At 41.1% G+C, this 20,923-nt stretch overlaps 1 protein-coding gene across 6 annotated transcripts in view; it reads right to left on the bottom strand.

The window, feature by feature from the left end:
• Positions 1-8,740: 8,740 nt before the first annotated feature.
• The window catches only part of LOC306913674 (ELAV-like protein 2), a 46,955-nt gene continuing 34,772 nt past the window's right edge, over positions 8,741-20,923 (bottom strand). For 5 of the 6 annotated variants that reach the window (XM_079490478.1, XM_079490480.1, XM_079490477.1 and 2 more), the window contains 4 exons: positions 20,047-20,200; positions 16,457-16,682; positions 15,580-15,618; positions 8,741-11,491 (listed from right to left, as the gene is read on the bottom strand). In XM_079490478.1, the coding sequence (XP_079346604.1) occupies positions 11,161-11,491; positions 15,580-15,618; positions 16,457-16,682; positions 20,047-20,200 (750 nt within the window). In that variant the 3' untranslated portion in view covers positions 8,741-11,160. The remainder of the gene's footprint in view (positions 11,492-15,579; positions 15,619-16,456; positions 16,683-20,046; positions 20,201-20,923) is intronic. The other variant, XM_079490479.1, reaches the window with a different exon arrangement.

Raw genomic sequence — 20,923 nt, 5'->3', positions numbered from 1 at the left:
CACCGCGGAAAATACTTTTTGTTTATTTGTTTTGTCTTTCCAATTCCCAAACAGTGTTCCGTTCAAGTAAAGCAGATGAGCAGAAGCTTATGGTTTCTTTTATGTCTTTCATGTATCCGATTTTTGTAAAGATCAGCTGATCTAAACAGAATATAAGTTGATCTGCCGTAGCCTATACTTTAACATGGCCAGGAACGACTAACTAGTAACTACTAAACTCGGAGGAGGATGACCAGGCAAGTACACAACATACAAGTACACAACATACAAGTACACAACATACAAGTACACAACATACAAGCTCACAGGGGAAGTTCATGACACACAAACCATCATTATTACAATAGTAATTTCATAGAAAAAACAAAAAAGAGAGAGAAGCTGAGATGGGGGGGGGGGTCTGACTATGTTGATCCTCGTGCGTGCGTGCGTGCGTGCGTGCGTCTCCACAACGGCAGTCTTAAAGGGGCCTAGAAATCCATCTATCCCTGGATAGACGATGCCTCCCCGTTGGGAGTCAGTGGTGAACTGACAGCGGCCGGATCGAGCGAGCCAAGATTCCACCATTTGTGATGTAAGCATTGAACATCTTTTACTGTGGAATGGAAGCAAGACGAAGACATCAGATCAAGAACCAACGCTGAGCTGAATGCCAGAGCTGATGTACAACAGATGGCAAGACGATGGAGCGAGGCGCTCATCACTGCAAATTATGGTAAAAACCAAGCTGCTTGGCATCTTTGGGATTTACAAAGATGAATGGCGCTTTTCGTATGGCAAGCTCTGTAGGCTGGTGAAATTACCACATTTTCCTTCAACCTCCAAGATTGAATTAAATTCAGGTTGCTCCAAGTCCATTTCAGATTCCAACTCTACAGTGGCTACAGTATGTGTGTAAGCAACAAACATCACCCATCCATCTCCAAACAGCCTCCACTTATCCTCTGCAATGTCTAAAACCATTGTCTAAAACCTTTGTTTCTGTAATTGCTTGTTAAAAAAAGAACATTTCAGAAGGTGCTTGATGGAAAAGCCGCCAAGGAGAGAGAGAGAGCACTTGTGAATTTAAGTATCGGTGACACTTTTGCCATTAAATCGCTGATCACATGAAATGCATATGAAAGGACCACTCTCCATCCACTCCATGTCAATCAACTTAAACCTTTTGCATTTAAAGGGTTCAAGAGCATTTGACTGGTGAGTGACAGACAATGTTCTGCAGATGCCAAATAACAGTTGTAAAATGGGAATTAGAACTGACAAAAAATGATGGCTGAATGATGCTGGAGAAGGGAGATACATTTGAACCCTAAATGCTAGTATTAAAATTGGATAGCAAAGTTTTCAGTTTGCTTGTAAAGGCCATAGAGGGTCTCTACAAGCCACACATTATCAACTGAAACCTCTCAGGGAACGAAAGGAAACGCTATTTCGTAATTGCTCTGTCTGCGGAGGTAGTTCAAGTCAAAGTGGCTTTGTTTACTCCAACATCAATTTACTGTCCACAGTCAAGGGGTTTGAAAATGTCAACTTGATGGTAGCAACACCAGAAATAACGGTCATATTTTTACTGAAACATAATGATCGCCTCCTATTTTGTCCATTTCTCCTCCTTTGCTCAGCCAGAGAAGAGTAGAAACATACAAATATATATTGATAAATAAGTCACAGATGTATTGTTTTTCAATTAACTTAATCTATCGTTTCATCTGTCGCTCAAACAAGATAGTATAGGCTACTGTACACATGGTATGTGAATGCTTGTAGCTGACAGTGAATTCAACAGGCGGGGAGACGACAACGACAAATAAATCAATACAGCTTGATACTTATCAAGCCGAATACACATACATTTAGGTATGAGAGTTTTGCATTGTGTTAAATTCTTTGAGGTCCAAACAAGCTGTATCAAAAACTACTTGAAAACTACCATGGAATTGCTGTAAGACAAAAACTTCCACTTGTAAACAAGATATCTCAAAATCTTAAGTGTAGGATTCCCATGACATTCCCTGACCCTGGAAGATATACCCTAATCATTTCAGTGACCCAATGACCTTTCCAAGCCTTTCCTCAAGACAAAACAGCTTTTTGGCGTGCCATGGCCTAGCATCACCCATAGGCCACAATCTCCACTCGTTTTCAGATTTTTAATAACCATTTTAATTATAGTATTTTGTTTTATTTCACTTCAATGCTTTCCTGTTGTTTACACAGCCGAATCCAACCATAGTACATTCAATCAAAGCAAACGGCACAAGTTTAGTTATTAGTTTGCCTCTTCTACAAAAATTAAAGTTACAAGTTACTGTCACGCGTGCCAATAAAGCTGCCATTCTCTTGTACTATTATTTCCCACCACGGAGTAACCTCGCGTATCGGAGGACAGTCTGGTGAGACCATGGGGGCTAGACGGGCTAGAAGGGCAGTGTCGGTAGGCCAATCAGAGGCAGGCGGGGCGTTACCATGTCTATAGCCTCGGAAACCCAGACGTTTTTATTTCCAGGGAGAAAAAAAAGTCTGGGTCCGAGTCCACTTCAATTCGGCATAGAGTAGTGCAAACATCACTCACTCTCTGCTGATTTCAGATCGTCTGCACCTTTGTTAAATTGACACACACGCACACATGTACACACACACACTCCTCTCTCTCTCTGTCGCTCTAAATAATTAGTCTCATGTCTAACAGCTGCGCTTAGTTTCTGCCTATGCTCAGACGTAGAATAGATATACGCCATGGACACTGGGCTCACTTACTTCCTGGACTACATGTTGTCTCAGTAAGACAGCCCTCCCCCTATCCACAAGGACTAGCAGTGCGCCAAAGCATTATGGGAATTGTAGTATAGGAAGGAAGTGAGCCCAGTGTCCATGACATCATGGAGCCCATGGACACCTTGAAATACTGAAATATCAAATTACCCACATAAAAACCCCAGGAAAGTGTTTCTTGTCTCCCAAACATCATTAAAATAAGATCTGGTTGCAAAAGGGGTGAAGTGGCCCTTTAAGTGTATGCAATGCATGGCCATTTAACAGAAGGCCTTTGGAAGGTAACATGGCATGTCACTGTGGTTTATCCATCTTGTTTGGCACACGTGTCTTTTTGATAACGTACAAGTTCTTGTTAACAAGGTCCCATTTGTGTGCTATAAGCCTATAATATAAGCTGTTGAAAATATTACGATAAAATATGAAGGATAAAAGCCTGCAATAGACCTTCTGCATAATGTTGCCATTAGGCAGAAACATTGTGTCTCCATATTTCTATTTTTTTTCTTTCATAAATGAATGCCTTAATGTGAAAATAGCAGATCTACAACCATATATTTTTAAATAATAGTAATAATAATTTATGGTTTTGAACATACTGGACCACCGGACAGCGACGATAAGTTGTTGTGGTGCCAAGCAACTTATTGACAGGAAGATGGGGGCACACTATAAATGAACTGTAATGGAAAATGTGTTGTGCCCATAAATCACTGCAGCAGACAGACCACATGCAAATGTGTTTACAGTTACCTGCTGACATCAGCAGCACTGGCTCGAATTTAATGACATTTTATTTATCACCTCCCCTGTCTCCGATACTGTGCTTTGAGTAGGAAGAGGTGGTGTTGGCAGTTTGGTAGACAGGTGACATAACAATAGAGAAAACATCTGCCTTAGTGCGTCTTGGCTGGCCTGAAATAGCAGGGCCAGCCCTATAAACGTGAGAGTCACAGTAAATGGTAAATGGTGCATTTATATAGCGCCTTTATCCAAGGCGCTTTACAGAGATTGTGCATTACATTCACCCATTCACACACACATTCATACACCGATGGCAGCGGAAACCATGCAAGGCACCAACTAGCACATCGGGAGCAATTAGGGGTTCAGTGTCTTGCTCAAGGACACTTCGACAGTAACTCTGGGGGAGCCCGGGTTTGAACTGGCAACCTTGCGGTTACCATCCAGGCACTCTACCCCTGAACCACCGCCGCCCCAGTGATTCTTCCAGGTGATGTGGTGTCGTTCCTCTTTCTTAGGTGTTTCGCCCAGGTGAGCGTGGTGGGTTTTGTCATATGCCTATCCCTAATCTCTCAAGACAGATTCTGCTAAAAGCAGAACTAAAGAAAAACAACATTTTTTTTCCTTTTTCTTTCCCAAATGGGTTCCTAGATGGGCCTAACCCTAATCCTGACCTTAACCTCGCTTAACCGATTTTGACCTGAGATCAGATTCTAAAAATGTCTTCTACATCCTGACAGTTTTCTGAAAAAGCTATGTTTCTATGTCAGTCGTCAGTCATTTTTCAAAAATAGCAGACCTACAAGCTCGTAGCGCGCCACTCGGTGGCGCGCTATGAGCTTGTAGATCTGCTATTTTTCAATAGCTATAGCATAACATAATGCCAACACCAAAAGGGGTTCCCGCCCAAAATGGGTTAAAACTGTGCCTAAACCTAAACCTAATCCTAACCGTAACCTCACAGAAACAATGCCTAAACCTAACCTCAAAACCACACCCACCTGGGCAAAACACCGGGAAAAGAGTCCGATTCCTCCATGCTACACAATGTAGCTTTATCCTAATTACTAGTGACCTTCTCTCATAATTTGAAGCCAGAGATGATGCTACTGTACTTGTAGCCATGGTCGAATACATCTATTGGTTCCAGTCAGCCCGGATGATCTATTAAACTGGCATGAACCTGCCTACCTCTACAGGGATTTCACGGAAATCTGAACATCACTTACTGATGAAGTTATACCTTGGCAGAGTATTGCTAGCCTGGATCCAGCCCAAAGACCCCGCCCACTAGCTTCAAGAAAGCTACAGTCTGATAATCAGGCTAGAGTATTGCCACTTCCTGAATCCATGATTTCAAATCTCTCCACCGTTTCACACACAATCCAGTCATATACTTGGTTTAGACCTAGTCTTGTTCAGTTAACGATTGAATGTTAAATATTGGTTGTCGGGGACAATAGTTTAATAATAATAGGGGACATTGCCAGAAATCACATTTCCCAGTGGACTTGCCCACATGGCATTCCAAGTAATTTTACTGGAAGCAGACAATAATGTGGTTACTGCAAGAACAGCCAAGACAACAATTTATCATGTATCTGATATCTGAAGGGGAAGCATGACTCCAGTAGGTACTGGAAGCAGATTATATTATGCAACCAATATACATGGTGTTGTGCAACTAAGGGTGCATGGGAGTTTCAACGTCCTAGATATTCTAGTATAGTTTAGATGCATGAACCACTACCTCTCACTCTTTGGACAAAAAAGTCAGTGAATAGAGCGCCGAAGTCCTGACGTGACTCGCTCATCCCCTCGATTCCCCTGGTTCACGGAAGTAATTTCTCTATGGAGAATAATATGGGGTCATCTTAAAATCGTTTCATAAAAGCATTGTGGTCGGAAAATAAACAAGCTGTCTCTGCGTTATTGTCAGGGAGGTGTCTCTGTATCGTTTGCGAAACATATCGTCTGTTTCTAGCAAAAATGTAACTAATTCAGTAGCAGTAACAATAGCGTTTTCTCTCAGTCTGTTGATTCTTCATATGTGAAACAGCCGGGATGACATGTTTATTTTTCAAACACAGTTCTTATATGAGGCGATCTAAAATCCCCCTATGGGGATTACAATGCAAATAAAAAGTACATGAACCCGTGGATTTGCGCCCTCCGATATTGACGTCAGACTTCGGTGCTCTATTGAAAATACTGTATGCCGTTTCATTCATGGCCTGGCTAGGTTGTAACCTGTGCACTTGCCTATTCTGGCCTTTACCGGCAAGTTCCACCACTAGAAAGGGCAAATGAACACAAACCTGTGTGCAATATATAAAATAATAATACAAATCACACCTGTGTGAAGTGATGGGCGCTCTTATCATCGTACAACATCATACATCATCTCATTCCGGCCAATCAGAATTTCGTCCTCACCTTCGTCTTCAAATGAGTAAAATCTAATTTTACCCAGTAGTCACGCATTCATTCAATTCAGGCCATCATCCTTTGATCTGAATGACTGCTCCTTCAAACACACAAAAGGGTCCAAGGCTTGTCTAAAAATTGAGTGGGACATAATAACATCACATCAACTTAGAAACGACTCATCCGAGATGACTGCCATAGCCCTGGCCTACTAATCCTGTTTTACTGGCACCGTGTAATCAGCTGTAGGATGACCAATCACATCAATTGCACGTCTGCAATGACAACACCCTTCTACAGCTGGGACAACTGCCACAGGCATGCCTGCAAGTTGTCACTCAGATATCCGTTACCTGCACAACAACTCCACCAAGAAGCTCAAAGAAATCTTTAATTGACTTTAGGACGTTTGTAGATATCAGAATTATTCAAAAATGATTCCTTGCCATACGAGAAATGGCCATCGGGAGATTACACTGTTGTAACGTTTAAGCTAATGGGCCAATAAATCACTGAAAGCTTTTTAAACTGCATGCAGATTAGACCACATATCCTTCACTAGCCATGCAGAATGGTACAATTGCTACATGATTGAGCATGGCATAAATATCGTGTTCATTAAAATAAGTGGCTGGACTGGAGCTCTTCAACGCAGCACGATTAAGAGAACTTTTGCCCATGAAATAAATAAATAAATAAAAGACACATGAAAAGCCAGCATAGCCAGGCTGCTTCAGTGGATCAGGGCTTTGTCCTTCCAATGCCCCTTAAAGCGACAGTCCGACAGAAAGAGGTGGCCGCACAGTGGGGAAGCTCACTTCAAAGCGGGCCATTTCACCTTTGCCAAGGCTGCCGGCCTCAAGTGGAGCGTGAGATAAGGAAAATCAATACTCTATATCAGGCTTCTCTGCCTTCAAGCCTCGTGCCACTCTTTGTGACAGCAGATTCTGGAGCCAGTGCCTGAACTCTACCCCAATTAACTATTGGGCCAACCAGTAAATAGCATTCAGCCACTGATGTAGAAGATCCTCTGTCCAAGTGAAAACGCCTGGGAATAAGTTCAGACTCTGTAATTTCAATGTCACTGTGCCACATAAAGGAGAAACAAAAAGGGTTGTACGGTATCTGAATTAAGAGTTGTTACATTGAGCTACGATGATGCATTACCACTTAGGGCCAGTGGTGGAGTAGTAACCAGATTTTTGTACATAAGTAAAGGTAGAAATACCATAGACATATAAACGTAGACGCCCTTTCCAGCTCTGGAGCGTATGTGCTCAAGGGAGGGCAAAATATTCCCGAGATTCCTTGCGAAGCACCACGGAAGCATGAGCGTGCGTCACAGAGCGCATGTTCGGGTCTGATAAGTCCCGGAAAAGATGCGCTGTGATTGGCCAGTAATCACTTGAGTGGCAGTGTGACGTAACGTACCTTCCACACTTCCGGCGTACTTCCTCCCCCAGTGTAAATTCTTCCGCCCCTCCTTCAACACACATCGCTCCAACGAACTGCAGTGGCCAATGAGGCATCTATTTTTTAAATATCTATGAGGAATACAATATAAAAATACTCTATTACACATGAAAGACCTGTACTCAAAGGTTTACTTGAGTAAAAGTGCATCAAAATTCACGTGTTTTGAAAATAGCAGATCTACGATAGCTCATAAAGTTGCGACAGAGTGAGCTTGTAGATCAGCAATGTTTTGTATTAATAATCTAATTCAGCAATGTAACTTAAATTTCCAAATAATTGCACTGGAGTAAAAAGTACAATAGGCTATTTGACTGAGATCTAGTTGGGTAGAAAAAATGAAAATACTCACTACAGTAAAAGTACTTGAGAACAGTCAGTTACTTTTCACCTCTGCTTCTGGCCATCTAGTGCAGGATTGAGAGACTTGAGGAACTAGCACTTGCCGCAGCACATGCCGACCTTACAGGTGTATGCAAAGGCTCAACTTATGGAACTTAAATAGCATTTTATGTAGACATTGCACTCTAGTGTATATGCATCGTTTCATTATAGATATTCCACTGTTAGGTTATTAGTTTACCTATGAGTCTTGATGACATTTTATGGATTTGATGCATGTTTTTGTTCTTGCTTACTGTGAATCGCTCTGAATTAAGAACTAAATGCTTAAATTGTAAATTGTAGGGAGAACAATTCATTTCATTAGCTTGTTTCTTTGAGGTATGAGGGTTCTTTTTGTGAATGTTAAGCATCCTCTGACCTGCCAGGATTGATAGGCTTTATACCTTCGGTACAATGCCTGTCAGTTATTGGCATTTGGAAGACTTAAAGGTATGTTTCACCAAAATGACCTGTCTATGATCATTCAGATAAACTCTGAGGCACTGACCAAATGTCTTTGTAAAGAAATCTTTTTAATCTGGATAGGCTGCTTCCTTAAGAGGCCCACTTATGTGGGCAGGAAAAAAAAGAAAAGCTATAAATGATTATGTTGGCAGCGAGTTCTACTAAAATAAAAATCACATGTTTAACCAAGACAGGTTAAAAACAAATCAACTGAAATATTAACTACATCATAAGGGCAGAGCAAAATCAGAAAACCGTGAATTGTCCAGGAAATGAGCCTTTTTTGCCAAACACAGAATTTGCCACTAAAGATCAAAATAGTCTTTCAAAGCATAATTTATGCTTTGGCTAAAAGTGTCAAGACGTGTTGCTCAACAAAAGTTTTGTTTTTTTTGTCAATATGACACTTTTCTTTTACTTAAGAATTTGGTTTAAGAATGTATTGATGAAGTAATCATGGGATTCATTCACAGAATTGCATTGCCCTCCAACTTATTTATTGATGTACTCAACATGTAAAAGTCCAAAATATTCAAAACAAACAAAGTAAAGAACATGTACATCCTTTTAAATACGGGAACTAAAGATATATTCTATTAAAGAAAAATAGAAAAAAAAAGAAAAATGCTGTGAACAAAGTCATACTGTACAACTTCCATTTAAATAATCATTCTCACATTAAGAGGGGCAGGAGGAACATTTTTCACACCAGGCCATCAAAGCACAAATTGTCAGAATCCACTCATGAATTCATTGTCTGTTACAAAAAAACAAACAAAAAAAATTTCAATAATGAGGTCAGGCGTGAAAAAAAAGAAAGAAAAAAAAATAGAGAAATCCAGCCCCTGCCCCGCAGCAGCAAGTATCACAGCTCAATCTTAGACTCAAAGATTTAACTTTTACAACAAACAGAAGGAGGAATAGATAACCAAGAAAAAAAAGAAAAGAGGGGGAGAAAAAGCAGTTGCAAAGATAAATATATAATGCATAGCACACTGCTCATTTTAAAGGGGAAGCATGACTATTAAATTGTTTAAAGTACCAAGCAGGATGCAGGTGCAGCACTCAATGCATCTATTAAGGCTCGACTAGCCTCCGGGTCTTTCTTCCAAGTAGCGCAAGATGCGTGTTAATCTCTTGCAACCCCTTTTTGCTATATGGTCATGTAACTGCTTCATTGTCCTTCCCCAAAGTGAAAAGAGCAATATACACCTTTTTATGATTTTAAAGACAGGTTATATGCATTACGTATATATGAATAAGAAAGAAAAACAAAAGCGTAATCAAACAGTTCAAAACTGTGGTTTATATCCATTCTTTACCACATAAATATATATCTATATATATATATATATATATCTATGATGTTTATATATATATATATATATATAAAATAACAAAAAAAATAACTTAGATGTCCATAGATTCTTAATACTTTTTTACGAAGCAAGACTATCTACAGACCAAACCACCAACAAATCCGATGCACTGTAAATCTAGTCCATAGGACAACAAATCAAGTATTCAACTGAATGTAAACAATCGAGATGAAAGCAAAAATTCCAAATGAAAATACCTTTACGTACTCTTAAAAAACAAAAGCACTTTGCAATTAAGTCCAAAAAAGAACCAAAATAAAATTGCCAAATACTCAACATAAAAGGACTTATTTACATACGGTACTGTAGCTCTAAGATCCGGAGCAATCAATCCTATTCTTCAAACAGTTTTGTTAAGCTGCTGCCATCGTCGGCTCATCTCCCTTAATCTTACATACAAAGCAGGTAAAAACCCTTATTAGTTGATAGTAAGACAAATTCAGCCTTTAATGATATAGCATAAGTACACCACAAAACACCATGAGCTCTGTCTGAAGGGAATTCTTACGGAAGAACAGATTTTTATCCCCCGTTTTACCTTTTAAGATATTTCCACGTTATAATTTTGCATGCACTTTTCGCGAATAAACCTTTGTATTTTTCTGTCTGTTTCAAAAATCAAATCTGAAAGTGAGTTTGCTAGTCATATAATAACCAGGATGATGGGACAACCCACAGATGATTTTACAAATGAAACCAGCACTGCCATTGATTCTAGAATCTAAAGATAATACAAAGATCTCAAAAGGTATCTTTTACATCATAAATCTCTCCAGAAATTTCAACCGCTGAAAACTTTCTGGTAAAGTTCAAAAGCTCACAAGGTGTCATATGAAGATATTTCTCAAAGTATCCAAGTCAAAATATTTGCTCCAGGTCCAGTAAAAAGTTTCTCCAAATTTTTCTTTTTATAAAAATAGATGCTTTTTAAACCCACATCAAAGAGGTTCTTAGCTCTTTGGCAAGGTACTGCTTTAAGAATTTTTTTTGTCTTTTCTCCTTTAAATTTTACAATAAGCAACATTATGCAGCCAACCAAGAACCAACTCATATTACAATAAACAGAATACTTACAAAAACAAAAACTGAAAATCGTCCAAAAATAAATACTTTAACCACTGAAAGCATAACGCACCTAAGGCAAATCAGAACACAGAAAAATACAAAATAAATCACTACACAAAGCCTTACAAGACTTACTTTTTCAAAGCAGATGGGCAACAAAACAACGAAAACCTAGTAGTAACATTTTAGAAGGTCCATCCGTAGAGACAGCAATAGAATGCAACATCACAGGCCTCAAAACCTGCAGATTTTTTTTCTGGTTCAACATAAATTATATCAAGAAGATTCAAAGCTTAGCAATGAAGGAGAAGAAAATCACGCTGTTGGACGCCAAATATCGTTTTCCTTTGTAACACTGATTTTACAAAGATGGTTTTACTAATGTAGAAAGTATACGGTCGATACGTTTCCATTTTCTGCAGAGTTCTCCAGAAACAATCGGAGTGGGTTATTAGGCTTTGTGCGTTTTGTTGGTTTTGAATGACACTTGGAGAACTCTGTCTCCGAGGCGGTATCCATTCAAGCTAGCGATGGCCACGGCTGCTTCATCATAGTTAGTCATGGTGACAAAACCGAATCCTTTGCACTTGTTTGTGTTGAAATCGCGGATGACCTTGACATTTGTGACCGCGCCGAAGGGCCCAAACATCTGCCACAGGATGCTTTCGTCGGCGTCTGGAGCCAGGTTGTAGACGAAGATGCACCAACCAGTGCCCGCGTGACCCGGGATGTTGATGCCAGCCAGACTGGTTACCCCATCGATGGCCATGGGGGAGAACCTGCTGTAAAAACACACACACAGCACGGTTCAAGACAAAACACTTAACGTGTCCATCAAAAAAAAAGAAAGAAAAGAGTAAAAGTCACTTCAATGAGCAGTAACAGAAACTGACAACTTTACAGGCCTGAGGCATGTTTACACTACTCTTCAAAATAGGTTACGCTTCAAACACCTTTGTTTCACAAATCACTGGATAAACCAAATTCTTTGGCATTCCTCAATATCTTCTCTACAGCTAGACAATTATTTACAAAAGCAGTCCCGTCAGAAGAATGCACCAAGTCTGTATCTCAACTGCACAGCACAAAAAGTTGCAACAGATGGTGTAATAAATCTGTGTTCCCTGTGAATACTACCAAAATCATTGTTCATAAACAATATAAAATGAACTATTAAATATTCAGTTTGTTTTCAGAGACCGCAATAACGAGTCCCAAAAACCCTGATCTTAGGTAAATCTGGTCTTGGGGTTTTGAAGAACAAAATCCAAAGTGCATAGGAAAAGCCATGAATTATTTCAGCAGGTGTCAAATGAGATTAGCTGCTCCAGTTGGCCTCTCAGGGAACATCTACCATGACAGGTGTGCTCCCAGCATCAAGGAACCCGAGAGAGATTTGGCAACCAAGACACCAGCCAACCAGCAGCAGAGAAGACAAATCACAAGTCTAGCATTGCCAGTGATAGGCCTTTGAGCCTTTAGGGAACTGAACTTCAGTCACCCTCTAGGAATGCTCTCTGTTCAATTGAGCTCAAACAAAGTACCATCTCAGAGACTTCTGAACACGCTTCAGACACAGTAAAGTTTAAGAGGGAAAATCACTGTCCATAATAGATCACAAGATGCATGTATGACATTTTAACCAAACAGATTGTATGGACGAAACTTCTGTGGCAGTTACGACAACCAACACCGTAACACTGGCAGAGACAGTGATGGCAACGGACAGATACTATTTAATTACAAAGATGAATATTTTACACATATTCAAATAGCACAAGCACTAGACTTGTACGTGCCCATCGCAGTCGGCCACCGGCCTACTTGGGAACGATGCAACTTGGGAACCTAATGATATATGTTGTCATAGCACCCGTTTTAACTGTCAGCCGGTGTCCCACATGGAGATCTGTGTGAAGACTGCAAACTGAAAAGTGTACTTGGCAATCAATTCGGCCCACTGGCAGAGCCTGATTGGTTGAGCCTCAATTGGCTGAGGCAGAGGCTGGAAATTGCACACAGGTGAAAGGAGTTGGCCTCATAAGGCCCACTGGCAGAGCCTGGCCCAGGTGTAAGGAGTTGGCCTCATTAGGCCCACTGGCAGAGCCTGACCAGAGCCTTTTGTGGTGGCTCTGTAGAACCGTGGGTCCGACCGACTAGATACCTGGCACTGCACTCCCTGTGGGGGTGTGGAACGCGTGTGTCGAATGTGAAGTCGGTGGGTCAAAAGGTTCTCGAGTTACGTGCATTACAACCGTACACACACGTACGTGCACACGTACGCACGCGCACACACGCACGCAGAGACGTGGTGCATAATATAGTAGATATAGAATTAAAAAAATATGGACTTTTAATTCAGAGTGCGACCCTTCTTGGTTTGATTTATAAATGTTGGAAAAAGGCGTTGGAACAGATACATCTGCCCCAGTGCTGTGATGTCATATCAGGAGTGGATGAAGTGCAACATGCTAAACTCCCCATCAACAAATACAAGTATACTCATTACTGATCAATATGCAATAGCTTTAACTCAACCTTTTACAATAGAGAGGCTTCGAGAGCATTGCAATATGTCTGCTTTTAATTGAAAGGCTAGACATTTACAATGTTCACTTATAGGCCAATATTGATCTGGCAAATATTGTTACAAGATCTGGCAATACAGTGTACAGCAGCAGCTTCCTCCACTGGTGTGTCATCACAGTGCAGTTCCATTCTGCTACCAATATGGTTACTTTTTCAAAACTTCTGATTTCAATCATTTCCACATAGTTAAGAAAACTATACCTTTGTTGTTTAGATATGGAATAGTATCAACAGAAACTGCAAATTAACAGCATCTCAAGACCACAAATAGAGTTCAAGTGGCTGACACATCGCAAAATCAACGTTTAGGAAATGAATCAGGCCTTCATGGTCAAACTTCTGCAAAGAAGCCACTACTGGGGAAGAACAAGAATTGCTTAGGCCAAGAAAGAAATGTTTCATTCATTCATTTTCAGCACCAAAGATGGTCCTTATAGTTTTATCAAACACAATAAAACAAGAAAGTCACTGATATTTGTCAGGTGAAATAAGCACAGTCTTGTTTTCTCCCCCCCATATTATGATTATTTTAGTAACGTGTATGTTTGTGTGTCACAACCTCACACCTCGCCGGTGTTTGCGTGCGCTGTCTATGTTGTACAGGCTTTGGGTCGGCCGCGTGCTGAACATTTATAGGCTACGTTTATAATAGCAGCGCAGCCTAGGACACTAGGACCCAGGAGCAACTGCTGTCAGTGTGCAGCAAGCGAAGCAGGCACACACACACTCTGATAAGACAGTGTTAGAGCTGTTGGAACAAACAGGCTCTCAGGCCAGGCCTAGTTTGTCAAACATTTTACGGGATTCTGGCCGGGCTGAACTTTTGTCGGCTGGGCTGGGGCTCAAATTATTAGGCACGATTAAAGCTCTACTATACGTCCCAGTTCAGTAGCCTCGTGGTTAGGTTGGGGTTAGATCCCCAGCCGGGTCATACCAAAGACTTACTTGGGGGTAAGTCCCTGCGACATACTGTACTGTACTAGCGTCATGACGATGCTACAGAGACAGGAGATGGGCTCCTGCCCTATGGGCCTCATGGTTTGGTAAAGCCCAAACCACACCAAAGGGTTGGGTTGGGACAAAACGTTTTTTTGTAAAGGTAGACCACACCAATGCAACTCATTGCAACTCAGTGAGTTGCATTGGTGTGGTTTCCCGTAACAGTTTTGTCCCAACCCGACCCTTTCGTGTGGTTTGGGCTTTAGCCTTACTTACTTATACGGCAAAGCTCTACTATTCACACCAAGAGATGAGATCTGACACTAATGCTGCGTTCACACAGCAGATGAAAGCTACAGTCTACCATTCATTGTCAATGGAAGCCAGTGACATGAAGATGCAAAGATGCATCCAGCATTTGTAGCTGCTTCAGAAGCTACAATTACACTGATTAACGTTGCATATGGCCGTGTGAACGCAGCTTATGGCCCATTTCTGGTCAAGAGAATGTAAGCAATGTAATTGAGTCAGTTGATATTCCAATAGTCTAAAGAGGTTGGTCAACAGAGTAGCATGTTGCAGTGGCAGGGGGGGAATTATTGTACAGAATTGTAGCAGGGACAGTGGGTGACGCATGACCACATTAGTGGTCTTTCTCCTGCTAGCGTGAATAAACCTCAGAACCTCAGTTCGCCCACAGCCCTCTCTGCTTTCTCCATCCCTCACATGTATTGTATCGTCACACTTGCTATGGGACACAACACTACCATTCCACTAATCTCTCAAGACAGATTCAGAGCGGCGCAGCTGAATCTATCGGCAACTCCCATTAAAATGTGTACAGTTTGTTGTTAGTATGAATGTAAACAAAGACGCACCACCGGAAGAGGAGGGCAGAAGGAGCTGACACCCGGTCTCTATATGCGGACACGGGTACTGCCCCCAGAGGCAAATTCATTAATTTATTTTTGGATGGATTCCCAGATTACCATTCCAATGACATTGCATAGTTTGGCACTGAATCCAAATTGAACGGTCAACCCATTGCTCATTACAGAGATGTTCAGTCAGATGGTCCAGGCACCATGAAAATAAATCAAGGCAAAAACACTGATACCTGGAAACAGATTGAATCCTCCTGAACGTGCTACCTCATAGTGATCGAGTACCACTTAATCCCGTGCCCTCGCACAAAAGTGTACCACTACACACAATGCCAGAGTCATGGAAAAATTAAAAGAAACAAACCAGATCATAAATTTCCCAGCAGTTTCTGAAAATTAAGACAGACTTGTAAACCCAGAAATCAATCTAATCAAAACTAGAATGAAATCTAAATTACCTTTTGACTCCATAGGCCATGTTAAGCAGATTGTCCAACCTGAAACCAAACACACACAAAACCAATACATATATTAGCTCCAGTATGCATGATGGTTTCCATGAGATAAATGAATACATTTTCATAAAGTTTGCGTCAAGGAGCCACAGAGATGAATCGATAACTAGAGACTAAGTGGAGTCAGCTGTTCTCCTGCCACGCTATTCCCAAGACAATCCCATCCTTATTAACCTGCTGACATTTGCCTTGAGTGTCGATATTCTAGCTACTCAACAGAGCAAACAGGAAACATCCACTTGATTCAGACACAACAAGGTTGGGAAGAGCACGAGTTGGCTTTAAAAACACGGGAAAGGATTTGCTACTAGGTGCTACACTCTTCAATCGGAACAATTCAAGTTTATTTAATGAAAAAAGTTAACATTATGATCCCACGTGACCATCATCAGATGGTCGTTACTATCCTGATAGTCCCCCCCACCACCCTGATAGTTCCCCCCCCCCCCCCCCACCCATCCTCCTTCTCAGATAAAGCGCAAAACATCCCAGGGTGTTGAGTAAGTAGCCATTGCCTTTAACACCTCAAATCACCCGCTGTCTTAATTATACAGAGAACTGCTCATCATCCACTGCCATGCCTGACCAAATGACCTCAAACCAAAGTGTAGTAGGAACTACATCTGCAACAGGACAATGTAGCTCGGCCAAGCTTCAAAATGTAAAGACTGAAAGGGCTGAATTATTCTGGACAGTCTTTTAACACAACACAGATTTTCAACAATTCTGCTGAGACAATTTAAATGCTAATTTCAAGAGACTTGAAGGTCAACATATTCCGCATCGGTAGCAGTTTCAGTTATTTTTCTTTTAATTTCACCTGAAGCGCTGTGCTTGCTGCGCGAGGGGTCCTGGGTACCTTCGATTGGGGGACTGGTACAGCTGGGAGAGAAGCGCTTGGCTAGTCTTTTGACTTGGGTTGTTGGCAAACTTCACCGTGATTGGCTCAGTGGCACCGGGAGGCTTCTGGCAGTTCAGACCCTTGATGGCCTCCTCGGCTTCAATTCGCCGGTCAAAGCGAATGAAGCCTACCCCTCTGGAGACTCCTGGGGAAAAGGCACATGTACGATGATTATGGCTGCAGGGCTCCAAATGAACTGTTTTACTTAGTAGCACTGGTGCTACCAGTTTAAAAATGTAAGAGCACCAGAATTGCTTTAGGAGCACCCACCAAAATGTAAGGAGCACCCATATGTTATCGATTTTTTTTGAGGGGGCGCCAGCACCTCCTATGTCCAGCTTTGAGGGTTTGTGTAAACAAACATTGAAGACAAAAGTTTGTAAACGCAAACATTGAAGACAAAAGTGAGGAATTGTGATTGGCCAGAATGAGATGATGTATGATGACGTATGATGATAAGAGCGCCCCTCACTTCACAGGGGTGTGATATTTTAAATGAATAAAAACAATATAACATGAAATTGTGAAAGTAGCCTTACAAAGCATGCAATTATTAGGTCAATTGTACTGTGAGTGTGAGGGTGCTTGTCTTGAGTCTGTGTGTGTCCTACACCAGTTGGCCTCAAACTTTTTCATGTCAAGGAGAAAGAACCCCAAATTGTTATTAGCCCACAGACCCCCATTTGAAAATGCATGTCAGGGCTCTAGCAGTGATTCTCATCATTTTAATTTCAAGGACACCCAGTGTTCTGTTACGGTTGTTAACTTGTTCATTTCATGTTCTGCATTTCATTTTGAAAAATGTAAATTCATTGTTTTCCTATGGCAAGTAGTGTCTCTTTAAGAAATACATCAAGTAGGCTTCAGTTTTGTCATGTGACCTCTTTCAGGAAGTGCACTAGATTTTCACTTAGAGTATAAATATAAGTATAAATATAAATATAAAATTTTATTATGATAAAATTATAAAAAAAATATAATAAAAATCACGGAAAATCAGAGCCTGAGGCTCGGCCCGACTAATTATCGTGCATTTTGGGCCCTACCCTACCCGAAAATGTCGGGCCGGGTTCGGGCAGAGAGGCGTTGCCATAACAACCGGGCCAATGTTAAAAGCTACCATGGGGCTCAACCATTATTTACATTGGGATCCGTATATATACGGACCCCTTATAAGGTCCACTAGGACCCTCTAGTGGTGGGTCCGTGTGTATGTACATACATACATACATACACATACATACATACACACAGACTTAGCAGAAAAATAATTAAACATACATTTTATTTTCAGAAACCGAAACTAGGATTCCAATTGTATCCAATCAGGATAGAGAACGGATACGGAATAAACAAGTGGAATTGTAGGTGATGACACAAAGAAATGAGCAGACAAAATTGGAACTGGAACAATTATCAATAAATTAAGCTCATAAATAGCTACTTTCTCCTTATTGGCTGAAATGTTGTCACCTACCTGAAAATGTATTTTCTGTTTATTAAAGAGCTGGAGAGACATGGAGACCTCTGTTACTTAACACTCTATAGCAATGATTTATATCAGAACATAGTGATTTAACCTTATAACAATTTGTTTTAACGCAAAAATATCACTTACTCTACCTTTAACCCATTCAAAACGGGAACCCCTTTTGGTGTTTTAAGCATTATGTTATGCTATAGCTGTTGAAAAATAGCAGATCTACAAGCTACAAACTTGTAGATCTGCTATTTTTGAAAAATCGTAAAAATGTGGCGCAAATCTTTGAATATATATATTCTTTCAGAGTGAACGTTTTTAACTAAATCTTTGCTTCTGGGAGGTCACTACAGATAATTCTGGGGGTCCTTGATGTGAAAAAGGTTGAGCACCGCTGACATAGAAACAGGTTTCTATGGTTTGTTTTGTTTTTCAGGAAACTTTTAGGATTTAGAAGCCATTTTCAGACATCCGAAGGAAAAAGGGTAAACATTTCAAAGAGGAAATGGTAGAGTTACACAGCTGGTAGAGTTAGGGTTAGAGTTAATGTTTAGCCTGCACCAAGACTACTCAATTCTAGCACATGCGCAGCAGTGCTGACCGACACATTGCCTCACTGAAAAATAATGACTAGGGGCCATCTGAAAATGCAGCTGCAAGCAGCTTACCAAAGACATCCATATGAATGGCTTTACAGTCTACATTCATTTCTTATGTCAGATTCAAAACAGCGTTTTCCGTGATCATTCCAAAGCTTAGCACATTTGTCAAGTCTGTGATCTTCAAAATAGAGCGTATTGAAGGGCTGTGCGATGCAAATTAATTGCCTTGAGCAACACAGAGCTACTTGACATCACAGCATACTACAATAATGACTGGGAAATTGAAAATCCTTCAAATGCTCCTCGTGCTCTTGAGGGAAGCGCAGAATCATTGTTTTTATTCAAATAAAAAAAGTTACTTATTGAGAAACAAGCGTTTCTTTAAAACTTTGATAAAAGTAATAATTGTGACACCCGTAGGCAGATCTACTTTGGGAATGCCATTTTAGATTAGAATGCCCCCCCCCCCCAAAAAAAGTTGTAGATCAACTATTTTCGCACAACACCATTGTGTCAAAACATAGCAAATTGATCGGATTCTCTATAAGTCCTTGCTTCAAAGCATCGTGCCCTCTGCTGCAGCAGGGAATGTAAAGAGGCATAGGCGTGTTTGTTCATAGCTGTGGGAAATTCAGTTTATTAGTATTTCATATGGATCCCTTTCCACATGGCAGTTTGGGAAATGAAGATTATAAGTTGTTGTAAATGTATTTTACCTCTTGCCACAAAAACAGGCTACAGCTACAACCTTAGGGAACAAAAAAGCCAGCAAAAAGGGAGGGTTGAGCGAGAAGGTGAATGCAAGCAGCTGGGAGGGAGGTTGTAAGCGGAAAGGAGAAAAGGAATTACCAGACGTAGAGACCTACTACTTTACACTGATTTCATATTCTATCCATCGATGCATATTTATGAACTGCTCCAGTGGAAAATTGCATTTTTTGGGGGGACCACATAGCGACATGTTTGATGTATTCCTTAGGCCTGATGGTGGCACCTTGCCAGACAGCCAGTGCAGGCAGGAGGAGGAACGGAGGGCGGTGTGGGGAGATGAAAACGGATTGGGGGGGTTGGTAGACGCATGGATTAAAGCAAAATAAAATCTCATGACTAAAAGAGTTTGTATGGCCAAGTCCTTAATGTGTGATTTTGCCTCAAGCAAAAACGCTCATGGAAAGACATCGTCGGGGGCGAAATAATTAATGAATGAATACATGGCAGGAGAAGTGTTAGGATTTTATGGAAGATGCTTCTGAACATATTGCTAGTTTGACACAATCACTCTGATCTTAAAATAACAGAAAATAGCCCATCTACCAGCTCTCAATGCGTTGCAGTGCGACACATTAAGAGCTTGTAGTTTGGCTATTTTCGCTGTGCAAAATGCTTCTATAGAAGACATGCTATCTACTATTTCATATTATACTCACCAGTCACCTGGTCCACCAGAATGCGTGAGGTAATGATGCGCCCGTACTGGGAGAAGAGCTGCTCCAGTTCCTTCTGAGTCATGGTTTTTGGCAAGCCACTCACGTACAAATTTGCATCTCTGATGGAGGCCGAGCTTGGACGAGCGTAGGAAACCTTACGGGGCGGGGAGACAGATAGCGTGACCGCCAGTTAGCTTGTACAGCGCATTGCAGAAGGGTTCAGGATTACACACAGCTAAAACACACTGCGGTGTGCCAACACACACACACACCTCTCAAAAGGAATCGCATCAGAGCGGGTAGGCTATACATCACAACTCTCGTTACATTTGTTCACACCGACAGACGAGAGCTGACACTATGGCCTATTTCTTGCCAAGAGAATGTAAGCAGAAAGAAACAGTTCCGTCAGATAAAGGAGTTCAGGTCCAATTAAAAAGCCACACACACACACGTAAGATATTGTCACAACATTGCAATGGACAGCATGTTTGTTGATACTTGACCTTCAGAATAAACTTGACCTTCAGAATAAAAGCCAAACGATAACAGTGTTGTTCCTGCCCCCAAATCAACTTCTTGTTTTTGCTCCTAATTTTCTCAAAAGGTGGAGTGAAATAATAAAGGACTCGCTTCTTCACGGACGGTGGGACCTGATGGATAATGATGGGGCGCTTGTTTTACAGCGCCAGCTACTACTAGTAGGGCGGGGTTGTAGAACCTCAAAAACTATGCCTAAACCTAACCCCAACCTCACAGAAACTATGCCTAAACCTAACCCCAACCTCACAGAAACTATGCCTAAACCAACCCTAAACCTTACAAAAACTATGCCTAAACCTAACCTTAACCTGTAAAACAAGTGCCCCCTCAGCAC

The sequence above is a fragment of the Electrona antarctica genome (assembly GCF_951216825.1).
Source record: "Electrona antarctica genome assembly, chromosome: 21".
Lineage (NCBI taxonomy): Eukaryota > Metazoa > Chordata > Actinopteri > Myctophiformes > Myctophidae > Electrona > Electrona antarctica.
Note: the sequence above shows the minus strand (reverse complement) of the source record. Positions and strands in the feature narration are given on the sequence as shown.